Source organism: Ornithodoros turicata, chromosome 1 (assembly GCF_037126465.1).
Source record: "Ornithodoros turicata isolate Travis chromosome 1, ASM3712646v1, whole genome shotgun sequence".
Taxonomy (NCBI): Eukaryota; Metazoa; Arthropoda; class Arachnida; order Ixodida; family Argasidae; genus Ornithodoros; species Ornithodoros turicata.
The window spans coordinates 82,086,561-82,111,949 of record NC_088201.1 but is presented as its reverse complement, the minus strand read 5'-3'; the positions used below and the strand labels follow the sequence as shown (position 1 = coordinate 82,111,949).

At 45.0% G+C, this 25,389-nt stretch overlaps 2 protein-coding genes across 3 annotated transcripts in view; both read left to right on the top strand.

Moving 5' to 3' along the window:
• LOC135378435 (uncharacterized) overlaps positions 1–25,389 on the top strand; it is a 662,816-nt gene that overhangs the window by 68,944 nt on the left and 568,483 nt on the right. The window lies entirely within an intron of this gene.
• LOC135378593 (uncharacterized) lies at positions 149–3,303 on the top strand. Its single transcript, XM_064611654.1, has 4 exons — positions 149–291; positions 388–552; positions 635–875; positions 2,335–3,303. The coding sequence occupies exons 1-4, from the start codon at positions 149–151 to the stop codon at positions 3,241–3,243; spliced, it is 1,458 nt and encodes a 485-aa protein (XP_064467724.1). The 3' UTR covers positions 3,244–3,303.

Here is a 25,389-nt window from a genome sequence, read left to right as displayed (position 1 = left end):
GCAGAAACTCAGGGCCGCTCCGGTCGCATTCGAACATTGGAGCCGGCTGCGTCTCGGCAGTTGTTTTTTCGAGATGCAAGGGACAAAGAGAAAGTACAAGTCCGGCACGAATTACTGTTGTGTCGTACGGTGCCACAACAACGGCAGGATGGCCAGGGAAATGGCCAAGAAAGCTTTGTCGGACGTACCAAATCAGGAACAGCGACCGCCTGTATGTTTCTACCGCTTTCCCAAAAAGGGCTATGAGAAAAGTCGTCGCGAAGCATGGATAAAAGCCGTGCGACAGCAGAAGTAAGTGGGGTTCAAATGCTATCAATTACAATTACATCACTGTTTCGTTTGCATTTCATCTGACGTTCGTTCACGTTTTGTATCTAACTGTCGCAGTGAGGATGGCACTCCGTGGCTCCCTAGTGCTACATCACGCATATGCAACTATCATTTTGTGGACTACGCGAAAAGCAACGTCGAGCACAGCCCATCGTACGTGCCGACAATTTTTCCCGAAGTCTATAGGAAGAAGGCTACGATGAGCAGCAGCAGGTTCAACAGGTACTAAATTCGGTAATACATGTTGAAAAGGAGGAAATTTCTATGCATCGTGTTGATAATCTTATGCAATCTGTGCTTCAAGGTTCTTCAGAAGGTCTCAAACCAATGTTGAAGCCTGCAGAGCAGTGTTTCCAGGAGAAATGGCTGAGACTGAAGATGACGAAGATGAAGTGGGCTCTACAATAAGGAGGGATGATGTTCAAGCACATCATAAACTAGAATGTGACAACATTGCTGGAGGTCATTGCCCATATGTTGTAGTTAACACCCAAGAGCAACAGATACCCAAAACATATTATGCAAGTCATTCTGTAGCTACTGTGGTAAGCTCACCACATATTTCCTTGAGATTTGTGTGTGTACTGCTTGCGACATACTTGTTTGATATCTCCAGCCCCCGTAAAGGCGGGTTATCGAACCAAGTTGCTGTGCTACCGTCGCCTTCACCTCACTTCCGTTCCCCTGGTGGCGACTGGGCTGCGCAGCGCTACCAGTAGGGAGAGATGGCGATCCGATAACCGCGCGTCGTGTGCTAGCTCCAAATGCGTCGACGGGGCAGCGCTTTCCTCGGAATGCGGAGTGGAATTGGAATTGTAACCTGTTTCTTTTTGTTCCTGTTTACTGGTTTTGAAACATAAGTACACCAAGATTAGGCCACATTTGAGCAGTTCCTGGGGTCGTCAGGATTTTTTGTGAAAGGTGTCACAGTAATGCAAGGGACCACGGCTCCTCCGTGAAACTGGCACAAGCGAGGGATTACCTCATTTTATTTACTGGTGTTATGTGAAGCAAGCAAGTCTCGCTTGCTGGCTAGGATAAAAAAAGAAATAAATTTATACGAAATGAGGAAAAGAAACGCTGTGGAACACGGGGCCTCAGTAACGCGTTGGTGCCCCGCCACTCTCAATGACTGCGCTCATTCGCCTGGGCAGGGAAGCGTAGAGGGCGGAACAACACCTTAGGAACAATCGAGAAAGTGTTGATAAGCTTATCAACACTTTCTCGATTGTTCCCCATGTGTTATTCCTGTGGTGTACTGACCATTCATTGGTCCATGCATTCGCACTCCGAGGAAAGCCCTGCCCCGTCGACGCATTTGGAGCTAGCAGACGACGCGCGGTTATCGGATCGCCATCTCTCCCGTCTGGTTGCGCTGCGCAGCCCCGCCGCCACCAGGGGAACGGAAGTGAGGCGAAGGCGACGGTAGCACAGCAACTTGGTTCGCTAACCCGCTCTTACGGGGGCTGGAGATATCAAACAAGTATGTCGCAAGCAGTACTTAGGTGAACAAATAACCAGCATTATGCAGTTGTATAACTGCGCATTGCTGAATCTTTGCATGGTAGATACATATAGCTATGTACTTGTATTGCATCTGCATGGATAATTATAATGCTTGCTTGCTAAATGTTCATGATACCAAATAATAGCTAACATCAATTTGTACTGCCCTCAGGAAACCCAGAGAGTTTCCATTGGGGGACGGGAGCCTCCAAATCTTTCTGTCGGTCACGAACGGAGGGGGTGCCTCAAGTCAAGTCTCACAGAGCAGCCAAGACACAAAGGTACTGTTCTCCCTCCCAGAGTCATTGGTTGGTTGCTAGTTTGTGCCTTTTCTCTTCTGTGTTTCAACATCGCACATTTTGTCACATTTCAAATTAAATAGTACCACCATTCAGACCATATTACTACACTGTATTAAGAAAAACTGGTGTACAAGTCTACAGCTGCTGACGTAATGCAATCTCACTGGAGTAACACCTTTCCTGTCTTTCAACTTTACATGCCAACAAAGATAGCACAAGTTGGAGAAGGAAATGCGGCTTTTCAGGGTTCAGCACCCTGAAGGAATCCGAACAATCCTTGCGTGACCTGTGCTGTGTGACACTCCAAGTTTTCTCTGTGTTATTGAACATGATTCCTGACCAAAACTACAAGACCACAGACATGCCAAAAGAAGACAAGCTGGCGTTATTCTTGATGAAATTGAAGTTAGGAATCAGCCTCACGTCACTGGGAGCACTGTTTGTGGACAAGTCAACGGCTTCGAGAGCTTTTCGATACATCTTGGACATGTTGAGTGTAAAACTTGAAAGATGGGTGTTTGTGCCACCACGTGACGTGATCAAAGACACCATGCCAGACATCTTCAAGCAGCATTACCCGAATTGTACCTTTATTATAGACTGCACTGAAATAAGAACCGAGACGCCAGGACAGACAGATCAGCAGTACTACATGTACTCCAATTATAAAGGGACTTTTACACTTAAAGTGTTAATCGCTATTGTTCCAAATGGACAGTTGGCATTTGTTTCCAAGGTATACGGTGGTCGCCACAGTGACACATTCATCACCAAAGCTTCCGGTTTTCTTCACCACGTCCAGCCAGGAGATGTCATATTGAGTGACAAAGGCTTCCCATCTGTGAGAGCGGACATGTCAGACAACGGTGCGGTGCTTATCATGCCACCAATGGAGAAAGGGGGCCAGTATTCTGAGCAAGACATGGACGACACCTATCGTGTCGCTCAAGTACGAATACATGTAGAGAGGGCTATCCAACGGCTGAAGCTATTCAATGTTTTAAACGACAGAGTACCGGTCACCCTAATCCCACATATGAACAAAATCATAAGGGTCTGTGCAGCACTCGTGAGCACTCAGAGTCATATTATCAGGACAGACTGAGCATTTGGCTCCAAGGCATGCTTTCGTTCCTTCTAAGAAATAGTAAAATAGTTATGCTGTGACAAAGACGATGTTCTGCTTCAGGTTTATTTCTACACAACTGACACATACAACAACATGTACACATTGTATTTAGTTACGCGAGTTGAGGTAACATATACTTAAAATAGAATGTTTCCAGCTTTGGTATCAGTTCAGACAGAAAAGAGTCGTCACGCTTTGTGATGATGGCAATGGTTTGCTTATTTCTGTACACAAATATCATAGATCTAGCAACATTCAAGATGTACATCTGTACTTGTAGTTGTGTAAAATACCGGTGTGTTCTCCTGACAACCACATCGTCGTTTATGACTACTAAATATGGCAGAAACGATTTTTTTAAGTCATAATCTAAAAACTGTTTGTCTCTGCATGTGTAGGGGCACTTAATTTCAATTAGGTGTGTCTGGTCTCCTATTGTGACCAGCCCATCCGGACTGCAGCACAGCCAAGGCTGCTCAGGTAGTACAACCAAGCCAGTCTGCAAAACAAAAACATGACATTTTAGCTGCTGCTTGTGTTTTGTCATTCTGTGTTAATGAAAACAGAACTGACCTGGATGACTGGCACACCTAGGTTAGCTGATAACTTCTGCCTTGCCCTGTCCTCTGTCTTCAGACCTGTAACATACGTGTATTTCTAAAATTTTTGTGTTCATTCAGTGCACAGCAGGACGAAAAAATGCACTTTAACAAGGAATTACCATATTGTGTAGCAGGTGTTGGAAAGTTTTTGGTGGAAGCTAAACGTATTGCCAGGCTTTCGAATTGGTCTTGTCTCGTCCTAATATCATGAGCTTTTGTGCTACTGATTCGCACTCGTCGCTCACGAAACCATCTGTAAATAAGAAGCAGACATTATCCATTATCACGAAGAAACTAAACCAAGAAAGAAAGAAATAAAAGATTGGAAATGCCTTTACTCTTGCTGGTTACTCTGTGCTTTTGTACGGATTGCAAGCATCTCTACTGGCTCATCGGTGGCTACAAACTCCGTGTAAAAGGCTCTCTCGCATTCTTTTAGTGTAGCAAGGTGATCAAAAGCTACAAATGTACACTTATTATCTGACAGCCTTTGATAGGTCAAGGTATGGAACACAAAGTGTCTTTCTTTCATCTGGGCCAGTGACAGGTGAATATCTTCTGTTTCAAGAGTCACTGCTACCTCCTCCACTATGTCGTCCAGTAACGACTTGCATTCACGTTCCACAATGTTTCGTCTTATCGAACGTAAGTTGTCGATCATGGGTGAGCCAATACCAGCGTAATGCAGGAGGACAAATGGGGTCGAAGCACTTGTTTCTTGTGGGCACTTAGATGGTAAAACTTAAGAAGAAGGGAAAAAAAAAGCGTGTTAAAGAAATTCCTTCAAACTAACCACCACGACTCTTGAACAAACGCAGAAAAAAAAAAAGTTCTCGTATTCGAGGTAGATTTTAAAGCACTGACCTTTGAATAATGAGGTGACGTCAAACGTTCATGACCCTCTGCAGCTTCTGGCTTGGGATTCCCCAACTTTTGCGACGCTGGTTTTTGTACAGTCGGTTGTCCCCTTGACGAAAATGCACAACGCAGCAGCGTGCTTACATTTACCTACGACACCGGCTTTGCAACTACAGGTTCCACGTAGTACCTTATGTGGCGGTGGTGGAGCAGAGTGCTGTGAAAATGATACACGTGAGAAGATGTGCACAGGCGGCTGTATCCTAGGGGCCGCAGTGCTGGGGCAGCTATACATGCATAACGCGACACGCAGTAAATAAGTTATTCGCATGCACTTACCTCCAGACTGACATCGTAAACCACCCGGTCTTTAACTTGTGACACGCATTTTCCATTTAATGCCGCGTAGCCGTTGCCAATATCTTGATGCACGTTGTACACATGTTTAATCATCTTGGCTCCTTTTTTCATAGTAGAACTTCGAAAGAACTCCTCAATCCCTTCCACTCTGTCATAACCGTAAAGCAAGCGATACATAGCGCGATTACAAATGTAGACGCAACCAGCAATTGCAGAATGACTAAGGAGTGACGGCTCGTCGTCTGCTCAATAGCGGCCGCGTCACGAGACGACCGCCACCAGAGGCGCTGACATGCAAGTTTCCGAGCGCCCCCTGGCCCAGAGCAACAGGTCTATACGACTTCTTTACAGCATCCAAGCATAGACACAAGGTGCTGAACGACCTCACCACAACGGTTTCCGGCGTCTGCTCAGAAAATCAGCCCGTTCCTGTACCGAAAAGATGTCACCGGCACGTGATGGTCCTGCACAGCGGCTGCTGTGCGAGCCATAGTTAGGGGCCACTGTTTTTTCTTAAAAGCGCTGGAAGCCATTGATAACGATCGAGATGAAATGACTGAAGTGCACTTTGAAGCCCGTGGTCTCATAGATACAATGTCTGGATTTGAAACGGGAATTTATGCCTCGTTTTGGGACGACATTTTAGACAGAATGGACCAGCAAAAAGGTTTAATGTCCAAATATCGACCTGAAGAGCGCAGTTTCCTTATTGAGATCGCTATTGCCGCAAAGCGTGAAACATTCGATGACTATCGCATGGTTGGGGAAGATGTAACAGGAACGAGGGAATTTACTCCAGTACCAAAGCGCAATCGGATTCAGCGTATGGCTGACACCACTAGGCTACGGAAGTGCCACGGAAGTACGGTTTGTTGCCCTTGAGAGGAGTTCCGCATAAAGAACTTTCTCCCGGCAGAAGATTAGTTTCTAGTTTCTCTTGATCAACGGCTGGCCGAAACCGAAGAACTCTCGTCAAAGTTTTATCTCTTCGGAGAAATCAGCATCCTTTGACACCGCAGATATCAGGAAGAAGGCAAGATGACTGGCAGAAGTCTACAAAGAAGATTCGGATGAACGTTTTCTTGACGAGGTAGCACACTTCAGTCACCTTGCCAAGACATTTTCGCATGACGAGGTCGGCAGTCGAGGACAGTTCCTTTACACGCTGATTATAGATAAGGGAATGAAGGAAGCCTTTCTTTTAAGTAACGGTTGCTCTTCTTATATATCTCACTATGTTGGTGAGCGTCATTTTCGAAGCTGAAGCTCATAGAGAACAGTCATCGGGCAATCATGACGCACGGCAGGCTTAGTACCTTGTCACTGTTATGCATAGAAAGGGACATAATGAACAAACAAACGCACCACCGACCTAACGTAACGAAAATAACGTTAAGTCGGTGTGTGTGTGCTTTTTATTATGTCTACTCCCGACTTTTGGAGCATATTTGCATAGAAAGGGACATTCTTATATACAGCTTGATTTTACACAGCTCATTTCTGATTTTTCAGTGAGGGAGTTACGGACGTTTCCAATTTACGCTTGCAGCGTAATGTAGTCTTGAATAGCTTCATTCGTCATCTCGCAATAAAGTTGTTGGTTGGTTGGTTGGTGGTTGGAAAAATAACAAGGGGAGGTTGAATTCGCGCAAGCGAATTCTGCTACCCCAAAAAAAAGGAAACGGTACGATCGCACCACAGAAGGTGCGAGCGCACCGCAAAAGTGTTGTTGTTGCTCTTGAATTGCTTGCAAAATATGTGATGCATGGTATTAGAAGACGTAAACTGATAAATCTAAGGTGAACTGATAAAGCTAAGGTACTCTTTCTGGAAACTGGGTGGTAATGAACCAGCCAGCTACTGTACGCTGAATGACACCTACATGAACCTACATTACACTGAACCTTCGTCGAACGGAATAGTCGCACCGAGGTCAGGCATCTCTATGGACTTGACCATAATTTATCCTTATGAAGCACCATGATAAGTATATACTTACCAGGTGGAAGGGGCCCCCACCATTGTAAATCCGGCACCGCTGGCACACACGCCTGCCCTGACGTCAGAGCCACGTGAGTTTCGGTAGTAGCGGCGCCGGTTTTCTACGCGTCTATTATCCCTTTTGCTGTAAAACTTGGATTGCAGGTTCACATCGATGCAAATAATTGCGTTTGTTAATAATTGATTTTATATATGCCGTACGTAATGGGCACAAAATAGGCTCCGCCTCCCGTTTTCAACAAATCTAGGGCGAGAACGTTGTCATTCGGGGTGATGGTTGGCTAGGAGCGTGCTATGTGGTGAAGTTCATTTTGAAGAGTGTAGCAGTTGGTGACCAGCGGCACACAGGAAAACGACGATACGAGGAAAGTGCTCAAACCGCAAAACGTCTACCCAAACCGTCCTTTAATGTATTTTATTCGCACGTCACACCTTCTGGATGTTATTCAATTGATACACGCGCATCACCCTGACTTTCAGTATGCCCTAACCGTTTCTTTGAATGTGACGCAGTTGTTCACTAACTAACTTACTGACTTCACTGTTCAGCTATTTTGCGTCCATAAAAAGCGATCAATAATTTCGCAGTTGGATTCCGGAGCTCGACGAGTTCGGTAAGGTACACTGAACTATACGAAATTTGCGACGCATCTGCAAAATTGTGACGATTCCCCCGATCGTTGACATCCATAACATTGCTACGGTCGATATGTATTTATGGTTTTCCGCGAGAGGGTCACGAGGGCAAGCTACCTGTAGTGGGTCTCCGAAGTAGGCTAAGTGTCTCACCGTGCATAACTCGACGTTGGGAGTACCAGGAGTCATGTGGCAGGAGGGTCATAAGTTTCTATACTTTCGCGCGTTATTCCCACGGTGGCAAGGCTACTTTTCCACTTACTAGAGGCATATCGAAGTAAACCATACAATCGTCATGTCATACCTGCTTGATAGCTTTCACAAGACAGAGACACATCACTACTTCGCAGATTTTTCAGGTATCCACATAGGTTATCTCTAGCGTAAGTCTGTCTTCTTCTTCTTCTCCTCTTTTTTTCTTTTCTAACCATGTTTAACAAACAAGCAGACACATGTGTGAAAGTGATTCGGAATTATAATGCACAGACTGTGGTGTCCTGTGGACTCTACTTGTGGAATCTCCTATATTCCACAAGATGCCACAACCTGTGCATTGTGAGACACCCTGTAGACTCAATCTACAGGGTGTCTCACTTCACATGATAATAATTCCTGTAAAAAAATTACTTGTCCGAAAGAGATGCGGTCCACGTATTTATCTTCTCGAACTTTTGCCACGACTTGCGTCGGTTTTCATTAGCTTCTTTTTTGTTGCGAGAAGTTTAATTTTCAGAATTGAAGGTAAATACCGTTGACGGCATCTTTTTCGTGCAAGTAGATGTTTTTACAAGAATTGATATCATGTGACGCACCCTGTATACGGGTTGTATAGAAATTTTTCGCGCACAGCGACGCGTTCTCTCTGGTATTATTTTAATTTTTACTCAAAGCCATCAGACAGTTATGCGATCTGGTTGATTGTTTCTTGTTCATCGGTTTATGATAGAGCCTGCACCTTCATGTCTTTTTTCAGGTCATAGTCACGATTTATTTGTTGTTGTTGTCTTTCTTCCAATCATTTAATCACCTTTAATCTTCATATTTTTGCTTTATGTTCGGCTATACGGCGCAAAATAGTAAATAAGCAATGTAGCATGAAAGTTCATAAACGCCACTGAGGCCCAAGTGGGAACGAATGCCTGCAAGACGGTTTAGGAGGGCTTTCCAAGCGTCAGATGAGAAGGAACAGTGCAGCGGAGAAGAAATCGAGCCCAGCAGCCATTACGCTGAGACATTTTACGTAATTCTTAGTTTTCTCAATTATCAGAATTTTAGTTCAAATCCTGTTCAGTAAAACGAAATACGCATTGTCAGAAATATCCAAACTCATTGGAATACACGGATGTTCCTAGAGCAATCGTAGTTTACCAGACACCATATTCGACTAACTCCTATACTCCCAACCCCAACCACGCAAGAAACTGCTCAAATATCCCAGTGCGATATTGATTCAAAACTTCACAGATTGCACTGGAACCATGCACGCTATGCATGCACAACACGATCATCGGTACCTCCCGACTATGTCTTAGCGCTCTTTTAGCAGCACACGAGCTACCAAGCATGTGAAAAGCAAACAAGGCTCAGGCGTCCCACACCCCGTACTATGAGTAGAACGCACGCACATAGTCACCACACATCAGGAGGCCTGTGAACCAGTATTAAATAAGCTAGCGTCTGGGGCCTCCCGAATGATGCGTAATTCGTGATGTTGCCACCACGCCCCCTGTCGGTGCTTATGTGAGGCTCATCTGGCGCCAGCTGTTCCATCCAGAGTGTCTGAAGCGCAGCCGGCGCTTCCCGATGGAATGGAGTCAGCAGAGGAACACGTCAACTCATGCGATGAAGTTCCTACGAGTTTTGTCTGATGCCGTCACGCGACAGATGGCGCCACTAGGTCTGACGCCGCGCTGACGGCAGGGGTTCGCTTTTTGGTGCTCTCTGGTGGCGAATACAAGAAACGAGCTAAGTAAGCGGCTGTTTCAAGCAGAGCGTTTCATCTTTCATCATTTTCTAGACCAAACTATGTCATCAGGTGTGCCCCAGGGGCAGTGATGGGCAGTACTTAAAGTACCAAGTACTCAAGTAGTACTTTAAGTACATTTCTGTGTACTTGTACTTTACTTTAAGTACATTTTAAGTCGTGTACTTTGTACTGTACTTGAAATACTTTTTTTGAGTACTTTCCCATCAAGTACTAAAGTACCCAAATCTGGACTCCAGACAAAAAATCAGAAAAGAGTATCAAAAATGCACCCTACACTACTGCACTAGTGTACTGCTCTCAAGCGGTGAATCACCCCAGGCCATAGTCATGATTTAGTAGTAGTAGTAGTACACTAAAAGCGCTAAAATGACAACACGAAGACGAAAACACACAGATAGGGCTATATATCTGAGTTTTCGTCTTCTTGACATCATTTTAGCGCTTCTAGTTCTAGATGTTTGTGCATTTAAAGGGCATATTTGTTGAAGCAAATCTATTGTTGCGAGGCTTGAAATGTTGAAAAAGTATCAACTCTTCTATGATTGAGTAAAATGCATGGAATGCAAACTGGCAGCACAATGACTTGGTCAATTGTCATTTCGGCTCTCCCAATGCAAGGTTCTATGCTTTTTTATATTGTTTTCTTCATTGGCAATTAATAATCAATTTATATCACCATGTGTGATCGCATTACACGATGAACACTCTGAAAGACACACATGCTTTCATTTTTACATTTTGCGTTTTTTTAATTGGTCGCATGGGTTACATTGCTGCATATCACAGTTGTATAAAAATCAAGGCTTACATCGCGTTTCAACCTCTTTAATTTTCTTCACATTCGTTTTTAAACATGTTGTATTTCAAAAAGCAGCAAGGAATGCCCAGAAATGTACAATCTCTGTTGGCGTGTACTTTTTTCCCCTGAAATTGTCTAGCTTCCTATACCCGAAGATTAGTACCGGAACACCACACTAGGCGGGTGATCTTGGATCAGTCAGGGTATAATACTATTTTGCGTGTAACTCTACGTGTAACTGCAAATTATAACATCTGATTAGTACTTAACCTAGGTCTTTATGGGTTCAGAGCATTTGTCAAGGATGCTCACTAAAGTTTTGCCAAAAGAGCCAGACACTGATACTAAACAGTGATATGGAAAGTGATACAAATTAAATTGGCGATGTACTTGATGAGTACTTGAAGTACTTTGCCTAGTACTTTGACTTTATTTTAAGTACATTTGGAATTGGGTACTTTGTACTGTACTTTAAGTACTAATGACACCATGTACTTGGTACTTTACTTTAAGTATAATTTTGAGGTACTTTGCCGATCACTGCCCAGGGGTCTGCATTACGCACTCTACGTTTTAATATGTTCATTAACGATGTACCTGTTTGCGCAGAGAACTATAATGCACTCCTTTATGCTGCTGTTGCTGCACTGAAAATATTTATGATTGTGTTGGGTTGCAAGATGACATTTCCCGTGGGCACCGCTGGTGTTTAACCAATACGTCAAACGTCCTTAAGACATTTGTTATTTCATGAACGAGAAAATCAAACCCTATGCAGTTGTTTATTTATTTGTTTGTTTCCAGGTCTCGGAGCTCATTCATTCCACACAGTCATCCGAGACAAAACATACACAGAAAAAGGGAAAGTCAGAGCAAGCAAACCAAACAATTGAAATAAATACAACAAGAAACTCAAAAGGATAATTAGCACAAGCTCCCGTGGCATAGTGGTTAGGATGATCGCTTTCCACGGCGAAACTGGGAGGTGGCATGGGTTCGAATCCTGGCACCGGTTGTGCTGTCTGCGGTTTTCTCTGGGTTTGCTGAAGACTTGTCGGAACAGTTCCCCCTGAAGTCGGCCTGGTACGCATACTAATCCCCATGTCCCCCACTCCTTCCTGCTGTCCGCGTCTGTCCGCCGCTCATCGCAGCAGTTGCTTCGCGTCGCTAACACGGAATTAAAAAATAATAATTAGCATACGAGAAACTCTAAAACACAAAGAAATAATTATACCCCTAATAGAATTATATTGTGACAGTTTATCTTTGCATTGGTTTTTGAGCGCCTGTAAAAATCTTTCTGCGAAACTCAAGTCAGGTACTATATGGTTTAAGAGACTAGCAATACAGTACGTAGGTCTACCATAGCATGTTTTAGTATGTGGCTTATAGTATATTTCACGGCGGCTCGCAAGGCATAATTCTCCTGGTTAACTGTATAATGCCTAAGTTCTTTGTACCCCTCTTATATATAGACTCTTAGTTTAAATTAAAATAGTAGATTTTATGTACGGGCAACATGTTATATTTGTGCAGCATAGGCGTTGCGGATACGTTTCTGTATCAGCGCTAGCTTATTCAGTTGTGTTTTAGGAGCTGTTCCCCAGACTAAGTTGCAATAGGAGAGCTTAGGGTGTATTAAACTGGTCAACATGAATGCACCCTGTCGTTCATATGTTTTTTTTCTTTTTTTTTATGTAGACCGTGTACACAAGATATGTCCCATCAATCGCATTTGAACCTGTATCAACAGTCCTTACGAGAACCCCAATGTAGACATAGGTGCTCCGTGTATGTAAAATTTTTCAACGCTATCAGTTCTGCTCTAGCATTTTAGTTTATTACATGGTACCATTTCCACCCGATATCGTTTGTTACTACTCATAATCTTACACTTTGTTTGCATTTGTTGCTTGTACCAGTTACCTTTTTTTCTTTTTGTTTGGCGATGGATCATCCCCATTGCTAATGGCCTCCTAACCAAACATAATTTTATTATTGATACTGCTATTATCTGAATGCATTCTCGGTGAAGGTAGGTTACTGTAGATATCACTACTTACTTCTTTCAACACTATACAATTGACTCGACAATAATATTCTGTAAAACTCCTTTTTTTCGCGACATCAATTTTGCGCAAGCCGGTTACAGGGTACATATTGGGGCTCACCGAATTTCGCGAATTCTTCATGCTGAAGTTCGAGGCTTAATTGGCTTGCTTCGTCTTAAAGGTACTGTAAGCAGCACCGATCAAATGTCATTTAGTGTGGCTATTCGATAGTCCAAGCCACCAGGACAAAAACTGCGCAAGTTTCCTTCCAATCGACGGTGCAGTTAATTAGAAAATTACAATTAAAGATTACGGGCAACACTCTACTATGTATTCGAAATGATTCCGTACTCCTTGCACATACGACGGCAACCACATTGCATGCGTATAACGCTGGGCCCGACATAACAATCCACCACAATCCACCATAAAATCCGTCCCTGCAATTCACACAACGATCCACATCTGGGGATAAACGGATAAGCAAACTGAAATGAAATGCTAAGCCGTTGAAAAAAATGTGTCATACGTTCAAGAAGCCAGACAGCGTCGGGACTTGTTTGTTCACAGAGGTTCACAGAGAGAGTTTGTTCGTTCGAAAGAGGCCGCGAACAGAAGGAGCGCGCAGGCGCAGTAGAGAAGTAGGGAGCGCCTCCATCGAACAGCGGCCAGCGCTGGGTTACTTCGCAAAAAACACTGTTAACAGGGGTTTTAGAATGCATAGGTAAACAGGGAAACTAATAATATGGTTACTAAAATAACGAAGTTCCGATGTAATAGTGTGTAATACCAATTTTCAGTGTTGCCCGCTGTACAGGGTGTTGTTTGACACCAGGCGTCGCACCGCTCCACTACGCCGCATTTTTCATGGCAAATTAAAAATATTTATAGCGCGTTGTCGGTCTTATGGTTCCGCATATGATATTTAGAAGCAACAGAGTCTCTAGTCACATCACTGGCATATCATGCTTGTCTACTGCTTTACAGTACCCTTAAGCACGAGATCGCCTGCAGTGTACATATGCTTATGCTGCGAAGCAGTACAAATTCTTACCGGTAACTTGTGCGACCAACCGTGTGAAGATAAAGTTTGAATGACCTGGGCTGCTTCACCACTGGAGAGCAGTACACTACCCCATTACACGCGAAACATTAGATGTGAGATATGAAAATGAAGTTAATGTTATGGACAAGTACAACAACTGAGCTCTCCTCCACTGGCTGCGCTGCGCTACGTCACAAAAAAGAGGAAGTGTAGGTGAAGAGAGAAAAACAAAACACATGCATGAAAGAAGCACCAATGGTCATTGAGAGACAGGGGAGGACCCTACAGCGTCTCGAGCAAACCGGTAGCAAGAGGAACTCCAAGAACATCAGGAGACCTCGACGGTGTTGCACATGGCTCTGACATGGGGCAAGAATTGCAGCCAAGTTGAACGTCTCCCGGCTAGCAGTACTCAGATGAGCACAGAGTTGCCGCCTCTCCGTTTCGTAGAGCTCACATTATGTTAGGACGTGCTCAATGTTCGCTATGACGCCACATTTGGAGCATAGGCTGCTGTCACAGTATCCGATCCGGTACTTGAATTGGGGAGTGAAGACTACATTGAGACGAAGCCTGTGCAGGAAGGACGTAAAATAGCGTGGTAAACGGTATGGACATGAGAAGGACAAACTTGGATTTCACCGAATACATGAGAGACCTTTCACTGATGTCCCGACTCCACTGCTGGCGAGCTAGGGGCTGGATGAGCTCAATCAGAAGTGATCTCCTGTCGCCTCTTGATAACACTATTCGTACAACCGTGGAGTATGTCAGTGACTATTGGGGCGAGCGGTCCACGTATCCCCATGTTTGCAATACATTGAAGAGCAGCCTTTGAATCTGAGTAAATGACCCAGGTCCGCGGATCGTCACAGGATGTCTTATGCGGAAACAACAGGATAGCATATATCTCCGCCGACGTTGATGATGTGCGGTGTGAGAGACGGTATCCATGCGACACACCGTCCGTTGGGATAACAATGGCAGACGTTGAACATGTATGACTGGTGGATCCGTCAGTGAAAACCGCAGTGTGGTCAGTATATCGGCTATGCATCATATCCGCTGCCAGCTGTTTGAGAACTTGGTTTCTTTTGACGCTAAGACCAGGGATTGACAGCGAGATCGATGGTAATGGAAGCGACCACAGAGGCGTCGCTGATTTTGCAGAAAACGGGGGAACCTTAGGTTTCACTTCCATGAAATAGTTGTATGCATTACTTTGCTTCCGGCGACAAACTTGCTATTAGTGGATGGTGGCGGTGGTGAGCTCTGAGGCGCAAGTAATGGCGAATGGTCTCCCTCTGTCGTAAGACTTCAATGGGTATTTCACGGGCTTCTGCTATCACCATCCGCGTTTCCGGAGCTCTCAGGACGCCGAGACATACCCTTAAGCTCCGTGCTAGAATACACCGCAGTCGTTGTTCTTGCGTCTGTGAAATTCCGTGCAAGACACGTAGGTTATATAGCAGAGTTCCTCGGACTAGAGCTTTGTGGATGGCCAGAAGAGACTTCTCATTCATTCCCCACTTGGGCCCAGCAAAGTGGCGAATGACAGAAATCCACCGGTGTGCCCTTGTGTCTATGTGATCGATATGTTTTTTCCAGGACAAGTTGAAGTCTAGGATGACACCCAGGAATCTATGGCGTGTTACTTGCCTAAGAGGCGTATCGCCAAGGAAGAGCTGATACCGATGCACATGCTTCCGAGTAAAAGCCAAGGCTGCTGTTTTCTCAGTTGATATGTCCATGCATGCCTCTGTTAGGTACCAGGTACGAAAAATGTTATCCAGGGAATGCTGAAGACGACGCAGGATTGCTGATCTCGATTTTCCAACAGTCCAAATGCATACGTCATCGGCATAAATACAAAATACAAAAAATAAATAGACATATTGACTTTAGGGGCGATACAGGACTTGAGGCCTGCCATTACAAGGTTAAAAAGGATAGGACTTAAAACGCTGCCTTGTGGTACGCCATGAGTCACGACAACTTTAGACGTGACCCCTTCTTGCGTGCGAACAGAAAGTGTTCTGTGTCGCAAAAAATTAGCCAGCCACAGCAAGAGAGAAATGGTACCGTGTAGCCGGCCCTCGTGATGAGGGCTACAATCCCCATTTTTTTCTTTCAATCATCATCATCATCACAAATGGTACCGTTAGGAAAGTTTGTCGACTAGGCGCGTGTTATGCAATGAAGTTCTGTTGTTAGATGTAAGTAGGTCTCGACATCGAGGCCCTGGCCTGGAGCACTAGATACTTCGAAGCAAACGTTCCATCTGAACAGTTTCACTAATCCCTAACCGCTTCAGGCTGCTTCTGGTTCATTTGGAGTTTGTATTAGTGAGAAAATAACGGCTTACATGGATTTTTGCAACTTGGTTCAATCCCGATTGCGGCCTCTGCTTTGAAATATAGTGTCATTCACATTTCTGTTGTCTCTGGAGAAGCGTAATAATTTATTAAAAATTGTGTTCCATAAGAACCATAAGAAGTTATTTCCAATTTCGGATCTCTTCTGTTTGTTTGTTCCCTGTGTGCCGTACATGTCTGCTCTGCGGTCTGTGCTTCGATACGACCCGCAACGTAGAGGGCATTTTATTCCCTTTAAGTTATTCGCATTACATAATGTTTACACGACAAAAGCTTCAGGAGTTGAGTTTTGGTAAGTGTAACTCAATTTAGTCCTGACTGTCATAGCGTTGTGCGGCTCGCCTTTTTTTTTTTGTGTGTGTGTGTGTGTGGGGGGGGGGGGGGTTGCATTGAAACATCACGGGAGTTGACTTCAATAATTACACCATTTATCGGATATTAACCCACTACCGAAACAATAATCCCGCACGCATTAAACATTGCCGTTGAGGCTCTTTTGAGCTCTCAGAGGATTTGTGATATGGCATATTGTCTGGTCCGGTACGCATGGAAAACAAAATGGAGGCCTTACGAGATACGAATAAAAACAGAGACACCAAGGTAAAGATCAAGAAAACGTAAACGACGGCTACGCAGGTGCAGCTAGCAACTGCTCCAGAATTGGAATGACATAAACCACTTTCTCGAGATATTGGTGAGCGCTGAGTCTTATAAGACGGCCTATGTGTTTCAGAGAGCGCACCAGGGCACAAAGGGCTAATTGTGTTGCTGACTATGGCCAGTCCTTCAGCACTTTTGCCGCATTGAATGGTCGATGGTCCAGCCTATCCGAGGGCACTCTTCAAAGATTAGCGCCTTGACGTGAAGCGTCTACACTAGAGGATGCCCCGCGTGCTTCAGCGATGCACAAGTGTGAACAATCAGCGTACCAGGAAATCTCATCCTGTACAGGAATGGTGCTGCTACTCACAATACCCACCTTCGGATTAACGTGAAAAGAATTCAGTGGCCTTTGTCTCCGTCGTCTGTTACAATTCGTCGGTAGCATACGTGAATATTCAGCTATACAATATGCAACCAATGCAAACAATATGATTGGGAGAATGCATGCCGGCGAAACGGTCATGCCCATTGATCGTTTGAGAAAAGTGTCTGCTCAAAAAGCGAACGCTTGCGGGTGTGGCGTTTGCCGGTGGCTACATGAGTGAGGTTACCCGTGTTTGTATCGAAATTAGGCTAATCTTGTATTAGACAATGTGTCGCAGACAGGCAGTGTGTGAAGGAAACGTAGGGATACAGACCTCAAGAGAGGCACCGCACACAAGATCGGGTGAGGGGGGATATATATGTTTATTATAAAAAAAAGGAGGGAAAGGTTAGCCTGCGCTACGGCGGCTTGCTATTCCCAGCAAAGAAAAAAGAAGGAAAAAAGAACAAAAGATCGGGGATGCCTTAGAGGAGCGTGCCGTGAGTATGCACAAGCGCTACGTAATGGCGTCACCACACACGCGCTGGTGTCCAGCGCCAGTCTCAGTATCCCTTCTACTGTGGAACTTGCACCGTGTTTATGTATGAACCGAAAGTGTTTGCGTGAGGACTTGCCAGTTTTAACACGGAACAAGCGACATCAATCTGACTTTTTTGCTCGAACTTGACGGTATATAGAAAGGCATCATTCACCACTCAATGGACACATACCTAAGGAAAACTTTCTTCACAGGCAACCTCGCTTCAGACAGCTTTCCTTGTTGAAAATCAGGTTGCGGCTTCGATCTTCCAGTATGCAGATCACCGGAACGTTGGCCAGACTTCGCACGCTTTTATTGCGCAATACACCCTCCCTGTCTCTCCTGCAGGCATGTTTAAACGCAACCCTTTTCCTTATCACAACTCATCACCTGGAAATAGACTACCACGCAACCCCGTAATTATCTATAAGTACAACCACCTAAATCGCTTGCTGAATTCAGCTCTGTATGAGATGGGACGGCGCGCTTCATTGAATAATATGTGTGAAAAATAATATCTGTGTTGTGGGAGGAGTGCTGGATAACCCCAGGGCAAGACGATGTAAATGGCGTGCTGTTATGTTATTCATTAATGTGCGTACGCTTCCACGTGCGGCGCATTGAGGATTCCTAAGTCCTTGTGTGCTCTATGTTGCGTGTCGGAACGTTACGTATAGGTCAGGCTACTGTAATGCCTGTGGAAACAGAGAACAAATGTGAGATAAACGACGCCAAAGACGCTTGGGCGGCGCAGTCTGACGGCGACTAGATTAGGGCTTCGCTGCCCTAACCTAACCTAACCTAAACTAACCTCACTAAAGTGACCTAGGTAACTTCGTCTAACGCGATATCGGGCATTGCCCAACATCGCCGCTGCTGCCTCCCCGCTACTGCCGCTGGTAGGAGTGTCGTTGTCGTAGTTTAGCCCAAAATATGTACCATATTTCCCCTTTCATTCTTGCGCTGTGTAAAGAATAAAGAAACCTAGACTTTGGAATAATATCGTACGCTGTGTTTTCTCTATGTAGTGAGTCCTGTCACAGCGCATTTCTGAAGCACGATCTACTTAAAGACGCTCGAAGTACGCTATCTGGGATCAACCTGGTACAGTGTTTTAAAATTAGTGTACCACACTTTACTCAAGGTGCATTCTTGGTTGCCTATATGCGTTTCCAGTGGAAAACAGAGCCAATGAGTAAGTTTCAAAGTAAGAAATGAAGTCCAATAGACACTGCATCGGACGCAAGATACACGATTGCGTAGCGCTGATTCTAACACGCATCTGGAAAACGCCATCTGTTACGCCACAGGTCACTTGTTGTAGTGCTGCTCATCAAGCGGGATGTCATCTAAGGCAAATAAACTCCTAAACTGAGTTGTTTAGCTCGAATATGCGTTTCACACGTGCATGTTACATAACTCCGCCATTATGAGGAAAATGTATTTTACGAGGCACGCCGCTCTACCGCCCAATAATGATTGCGACAAAAAGAACACAAAACAAGTCTATTCCGCACGTACAGGGTTCGCCAAGATAAACTTCGGGGTTTGTCACGAAGATAAAACAAATAGAAACAGTGTCGGGAAGCTAAAGTAGATGTTAGAGGACGTATTATGCCCCAAAATGTTATGTCGATCTTGCCACTTAGTCCGCTTCTCTGCAGATAAAGCGTGAAAATGAAAAAAAAAAAAAAAAAAGAAAGAAAAACGCCGCTGCCTAACACCAACCGGCTATACCCTTGTTTCAGCTCCTTTCCGTTAGATGGCGACACGGTCGAACGCGGCGTTGCAGAATACCGACTCTGCATTCAGTTCCACGTATTCAGTTGGGCTGCGTTCCAATACGCCGGTTAGTCGACTGCCTAGCGGTCTAACCGGAAGTGCCACCATGTTAAGACTCGTTCCAAATCTCGCCAAATCCGCTATTCAGTCGGCTACCGCCTAGTGCGCATCGATGCAGTCTAGCTCTACGCCTGACCATCTGACAGCCGGGATGGAGACGCGCGTTGACGGTACCAGCGTGCCCGCTGTTTCTGCTGGCTTTAAATGTAAAGTTGCACATAGTGGTATGTTTTTTAAAACTGCGTAGAGAGTTGCAACACATGTTTAGTTGTGAAGGTGACAGTTTATGCACGATGTCCTACAAACTTAGCGCATTAGAGTCCTGCTGCGCTTGCGCCGTACGCATTTCTTGCGTGAGCAACGAGATGGTGCCACAGGCGCCTCGGCTACGCAAGCCTGTTCCAATAGTGACAAGCAAAGGGGTCTACTCAGCTGCCTAGTCAGGCGGCTTCGCGAGGTATTGGAACGCAGCCTTGGTTTCGATGTCGTCTGTAACGCCGCGTTCGACCGTTCCGCCATCTGACGGAAGGAGCTGAAACGCAGGTATATCCGATTGGAAATGTTAGGCAGCGACGTTTTTTTTTTTAGTTTTCACGATTTATCCGCAGAGAAACGGACCAAGTGTCAATAAAGACGTAAAATTTCGAGGCATAATACGTCCTCTAACATCTACTTTAGCCTGCCGACACTGTTTCTATTTGTTTTATCTTCGTTACAAACCCGGAAGTTTATCTTGGCGAACCGGGTATATCGGAACATAAAGGCTGCGTTCCAATACCTCGCGCCCGCCCGTTCGGGTTGGTGCAGTCAAGCGATAATTGATTTATAGCGATAACAAAAAAAAGAAGAAGAAAAAAAGAAAAGAAAGGATGAATCCGACACCAGCCTTTCTACATATCCGCGTCCTTGTCTGGCAACGAGGAAAACAAAGCATCTTTTTCTCCCCCTTCTTAGACACTTTCTTGTGTGTCATCTACAATTGGAGGATTGCTGTGCGTTCTGCTGTAAGCATTTTGGTCCATTGCCTAATAATCCGTAATATGCAACTTTGTGGTACTTTGCTTCACACAAGTTGCAGAAGGGACCTGCAGGACGCCATTGTATGACTGCCGCTACACGTTCGACACGGCGTAATACTCGCAAAGTGGAACGGCATTCCCCACAGGTTAAATACTCCTGGATCTAGCCCGTGGAACAGGAACCTCGGTACCTTCACCCTCAACCAATCATCTTTTTAGCAGTGGAGACGGCAATTTCTTTACAAAACGAGCAGATGTTAATCTGGATTGTGAGCTGTCAATACCTGATGTGACGTAACCAGAACGTTTTTTTTTCTTGCTGTCATTTGCGGTAGGAAAGCCTCACAAGATGACTCGGTCGTGACTAGTTATACTCTCACATTTTGATCTTGTTCGATACAAGACGTATACATCGTAAAGGCGTGAAAGAAAACAGCCGTGAAGAGTCTGATTGAAGCAGTACAGCTTGTGACAGAAACCAGAGTCGAATCAATGTATATCGATGTGAACGGGCATGTTTGGATGGACAAGTGTTCGAGGAACGAGAAAAAAGATCTGTGTTCTGTTAACTGCTGTTGTACCCTGCAAATTGGGAGAGGAGCCGCTGCCAAAGGCCGTCCTGGTTTTCTTTTTTTTTTTTTTTTTTTTTTTGCTACCTCTTCCGACGAAAGGAGATAAATTGAAATTGAGCTCAACTTAAAGGGGTTGTGAAGCTTTGATATATGTATCATGCACACATTCTACTGCACGGCACCGAGGTAAAAAGTGTTTTTCTACATGTCGTACCATGGGCGAGACACTGACTCTGGAATATAAGTAACCGTCAGGCTTTGACGTCAGAGAAAGAGAGCATTGCAGCCGCCCCCCATTGGTTCTGGTAAGCTCGTGACCTCTCCCGCGCTGCTTCACTGGTTGAGACTCTCACGGTGACGTCGGAACCGGATGAGTTTTTGTATTCGCAGGAGAATCGAAAGTCCCTCAGCACAAGGGACGAAAGGTGAGGTTCGTAGGATTAGTAGGACTGGGCCAAAAGAAATAAAAAAGATACAACCATAGTAGAGTGACACATGCTACACGCAGTGCCGAGTGACTCGAAATATGCTAAAATACTTCACATTACAGCATTCGGTTAATTTGGGAATGGCCACTCGTTCCGTGTATGATTATCACATACAGAAGTAAAACTTGCTGATGTGTTGTTTGTTCTGCTGGTCCCACTGCTTGCCGTTGCCAGATATCTCCGTGGTGTTCGACGATGAAATTGGGCAACGTCTTGGTGACTTCACGACAGGTTTATTTACTCGATGATATTTACAAAGTGCAGTCAAGACGTTCGTCCCGAGACGTCCGTTCGCCTTGGAGTCCGTTAGCCAAGTTCCCTTCTTTGTTCCAACCATCATGGCGTTGTTTTCCAGTCCTCAATGCTGCCATTCCCTTCGCACGGCTTAAGTTACGCACTTGACAAAAATAAGACAAAAGCAATACACCCCGTACAAACGTTACCTCGGCTGACCAAACCAACCTCGAACCCGTAGATTTAATACTTTCTGTTTGCTACACTGAACCATTGGGAGAACCCCTCACTGTAACCTGATCTTCCGTGTTTCTACGGCAAACTCTGGGAGCCGCATTCAGACCCCAGGTATGCAAGGAGCGAGGGTGGAATCTTCAAAGTCTCCGGCCGTGTTCTGTGAAAACGCGGGAACGCATAGAAGTAAAAATATAAAAGAAACCCGGCATTTCTGTCGCACAGCAAGTTTCAACTTTACAACAGATGTGTATTTAGATTTGCAATCTGTTTTGTGTCAGAGAGGTAGTGATGTGAATACTAGTGTCACTGATTATGTTAGTGCGACGTAAGACTTCCTTTACTTAGAGAAAACGTTACTAGCAGCATTTAAAATTCAGTGAACATGCAGACCCTAAAGAAATTTGCCTTATGAGATAGAACAAACCCTGTCTCCAATCTCCCAGGCATGAAAAGGGGTATGGAATGGAACCCCTATGGCCTCAGCTCTAGAGAGGGCGGACGCCCACTGTCCCCACTTCCCGACGCCCCTGGACATTTTGCCGAATTTCTCCGTGTCTATGATTCCCTTTGCTAGTCGATAATTCGTGTCTTCATGTCGCTAGACAACTATGATCATGAGCGACGCCACTGTGGTCGGTCTGTGGATTACTTTTGCCCATCTGGGGGTTCTTTAACGTGCAACGGAATCCCAGCGCACTGAACGCCGTATTTAACGTTCCTCGCGGAAGACGTTATGCCTAAGGAGCTTGTGCCCTGTCACCAAGTTCCTGGCGTCGGAATCTTTTGTGGCTCGGCCAGGATCGAACCCGCAACCTTGGGATCCCCATTGCTGTAAATCTTCGAATGCAGGCCACATTCTTGCATATGACCATCTTTCTATTCATCCGGCACCGGGGTGAAGTGTCATAACCGCTTCAAGGCACGTTTAACGCTACGAAACACGGGTATATATTTGAACATCAATCTGAATTACACGCTATTGATCCGGGAAGGAAGCACGCATTGTGAATCGCCTATTAGGTACCCTCACCCGTTACGAAGTCTCAGTCCACGACTTCCCAGGCCCACTTCTACAAGTTACACCCCGCCCGCTTCCACATCGCTTTATTGTCCCAGACGACTCCGTGAATTCAGCACCGTGACCACGTGACCTGTTTCGAGCCTTAATAGTAGTCGTCCAAACTACCTTCCTTTTCCGACTGCATAAGGTGCCCTCATATAATAGGCAATGTGACCTTCACCTTCTTGCGGACTGCGTCCGAAACTAAACCGCCAAATATGAGTACGTATATCGAGGACGGCTGAGCGCCTACAGAATTCTAATGACTCGCCAGTGTTGCTGCTCGTCTTCTAAAATCCGTTGTTCTTGTGGTATACGTGATATGGCGCAACTCGCCACCAATTCGGGTATCCGGTTTTCATTTAAGTTCGCCTGTGGTTGGTTTCCTGTGTTCGGTCTCTTCTTGATCGATACTCCATGAGCGCAATTATTCCTGACAGGGGGCGTTACAGGGCGTTCTAGTTAGGCTTAATTCTTGTTGTTGTGAGGTGCGAAAGATTGGTGATATGACGTAAGTGCTTGTCTTTTCTAGGGTGATCTGTCTGGGTAAGCATACAGAGGTGTGCAGTTCGGTCAGAAACAGCCGCGTTTTATTTTAATCATTGTTATTACGCTTCAGGCAGACTGCTCACGGTGTGCTGCTTTGAATATGTGGGATGGATTGCATATCTGAGTTGATAAGTTGATAAGTAAATTTTAAAAAATACGAAGTGAATTCGGCTCCTGACCAATTCTGCAAGTCCAAAAAAAGAAAAATACAAAGGTAGGGTGATAAGTAAATTTAAAAAATACAAATAAAAGATGAAAATAGAGAGAACAGAACAGAAACGCGCCGTAACACACGCACCCACAAAACGTAGTGTCGGGGCCACAATTATATACAAAGCGATAATACATGCGCAACATCAAAGACAGCGCAATAGCAACAGCAAAGATACGGGACAGCGGACAATCACAACATCACGCACCGACAGTGCACAGAACGTAATAACCGGATTCGAAAGAACACTGCGCAATAAAATTCACAAGCGCAGTCAGAGCTGCATCCCTCTTGCTGGAGGGTCAAACACCTAACACCTTTGCAATGTCAAAAGGTCTACCGTCCAGTCGGTCGAGAGCGGCCTTCAATGATGAATGGGTGGCATATCTGTTACAATGGAGAAGTATGTGTTTTGCATACTCCGCAACGGCGCACGTTAAGCAGTTCCCAGAGTTGGCCCTCTCAATTTTATGAAGAAACTGACGCCCGTACGGGACGTTTAATCGAAATCGGTGAAGAAGTGACTACACCGGACGAGTAAAGCCTTCTGGGACACTGAACTTCAACTCCGGATCTATTCGGCGAAGAAGACGAGTAAACAAGGAGGACAGAGGTTGAGCTTGACCATGTAGCCACTGTTGCCGGAGGATTGTTCGTTTGACGGATCCCAACAGGTGTGTCGCATCTTCCTTTGAATATGGCACAAGATGATGGCCGCTGCCTCATCTGCAGCTTCGTTGCCGCGAATGCCTGCATGTCCTGAAATCCACTGCAGAATGATATTATGACCTGCTGTTGTAGACTCCTGGTAAGTGACAAGGATCTGGTGTACAATGTTGACGAGACACCCCTTTGTCAATAAAGACAGTATGGCCCGGAGACCGGCTTTTGAATACTGTAGATAATCCATTGCGCAGGTGACTCGCATTCGGCCACATATTCCATAGCGAGCTGAGTGTTCCGTGATATGCCTTTTTGGCTTTGTGGAAAGGCTATCCACCGTTGTACGAGGGGGGGGGGGGATATATTTATTAGACGAAAAGGAAAAAAAAACGGGGGAACGGTCAGCCAAACGAGGCGTCGGCTTGCTGTTCCAGAAATAAATAAATAAATGAATAAGGAAAATTAAGAAATAATAAATAAAGAAAAAAGAAAATAATTAAAGAAAGAAAGAAATAGGAAGGAATAAGAAATAAATAAATAAAGAAAATTAAGAAATAAGATAGAAAAATAGATAAGATAGAAATAAAAAGAAAAAGAATTAGGAAATAAAGGATAAACTAACGAATGATGAAAGAAGGATGAGGTAGATTAAAGACAAAGATAAAAAAAAAAGATGACTAACAAACGGTGAAAGAATGATGAGATGGATCACAGCAGATGACTTTAAAAGGAAAGCATGAGGTTAATGCGTTGAGGGTGAGAGTGGGGCACAGAAGAATGAGATTGCACGACTGAGATCACAGGCTGTTCATAAGACCTGAATCTCTCAAGAAAGTCAGAACTGCTTTGGTCACAGACCGCTGTGTATCTCGTACTGGGCCGAGCAGAGTGGCCAGAGAAAAGTCCGTGCACCGCAGCTCGAGTAGGCGTCGTCTCAGCGTGGCTCGAGCGGTGTCGAATCTGTGACAGTCGAGGAGAAGGTGTGGAACATCAGCTTCAACAGCGCAAGTGGGGCATTTGGGCGA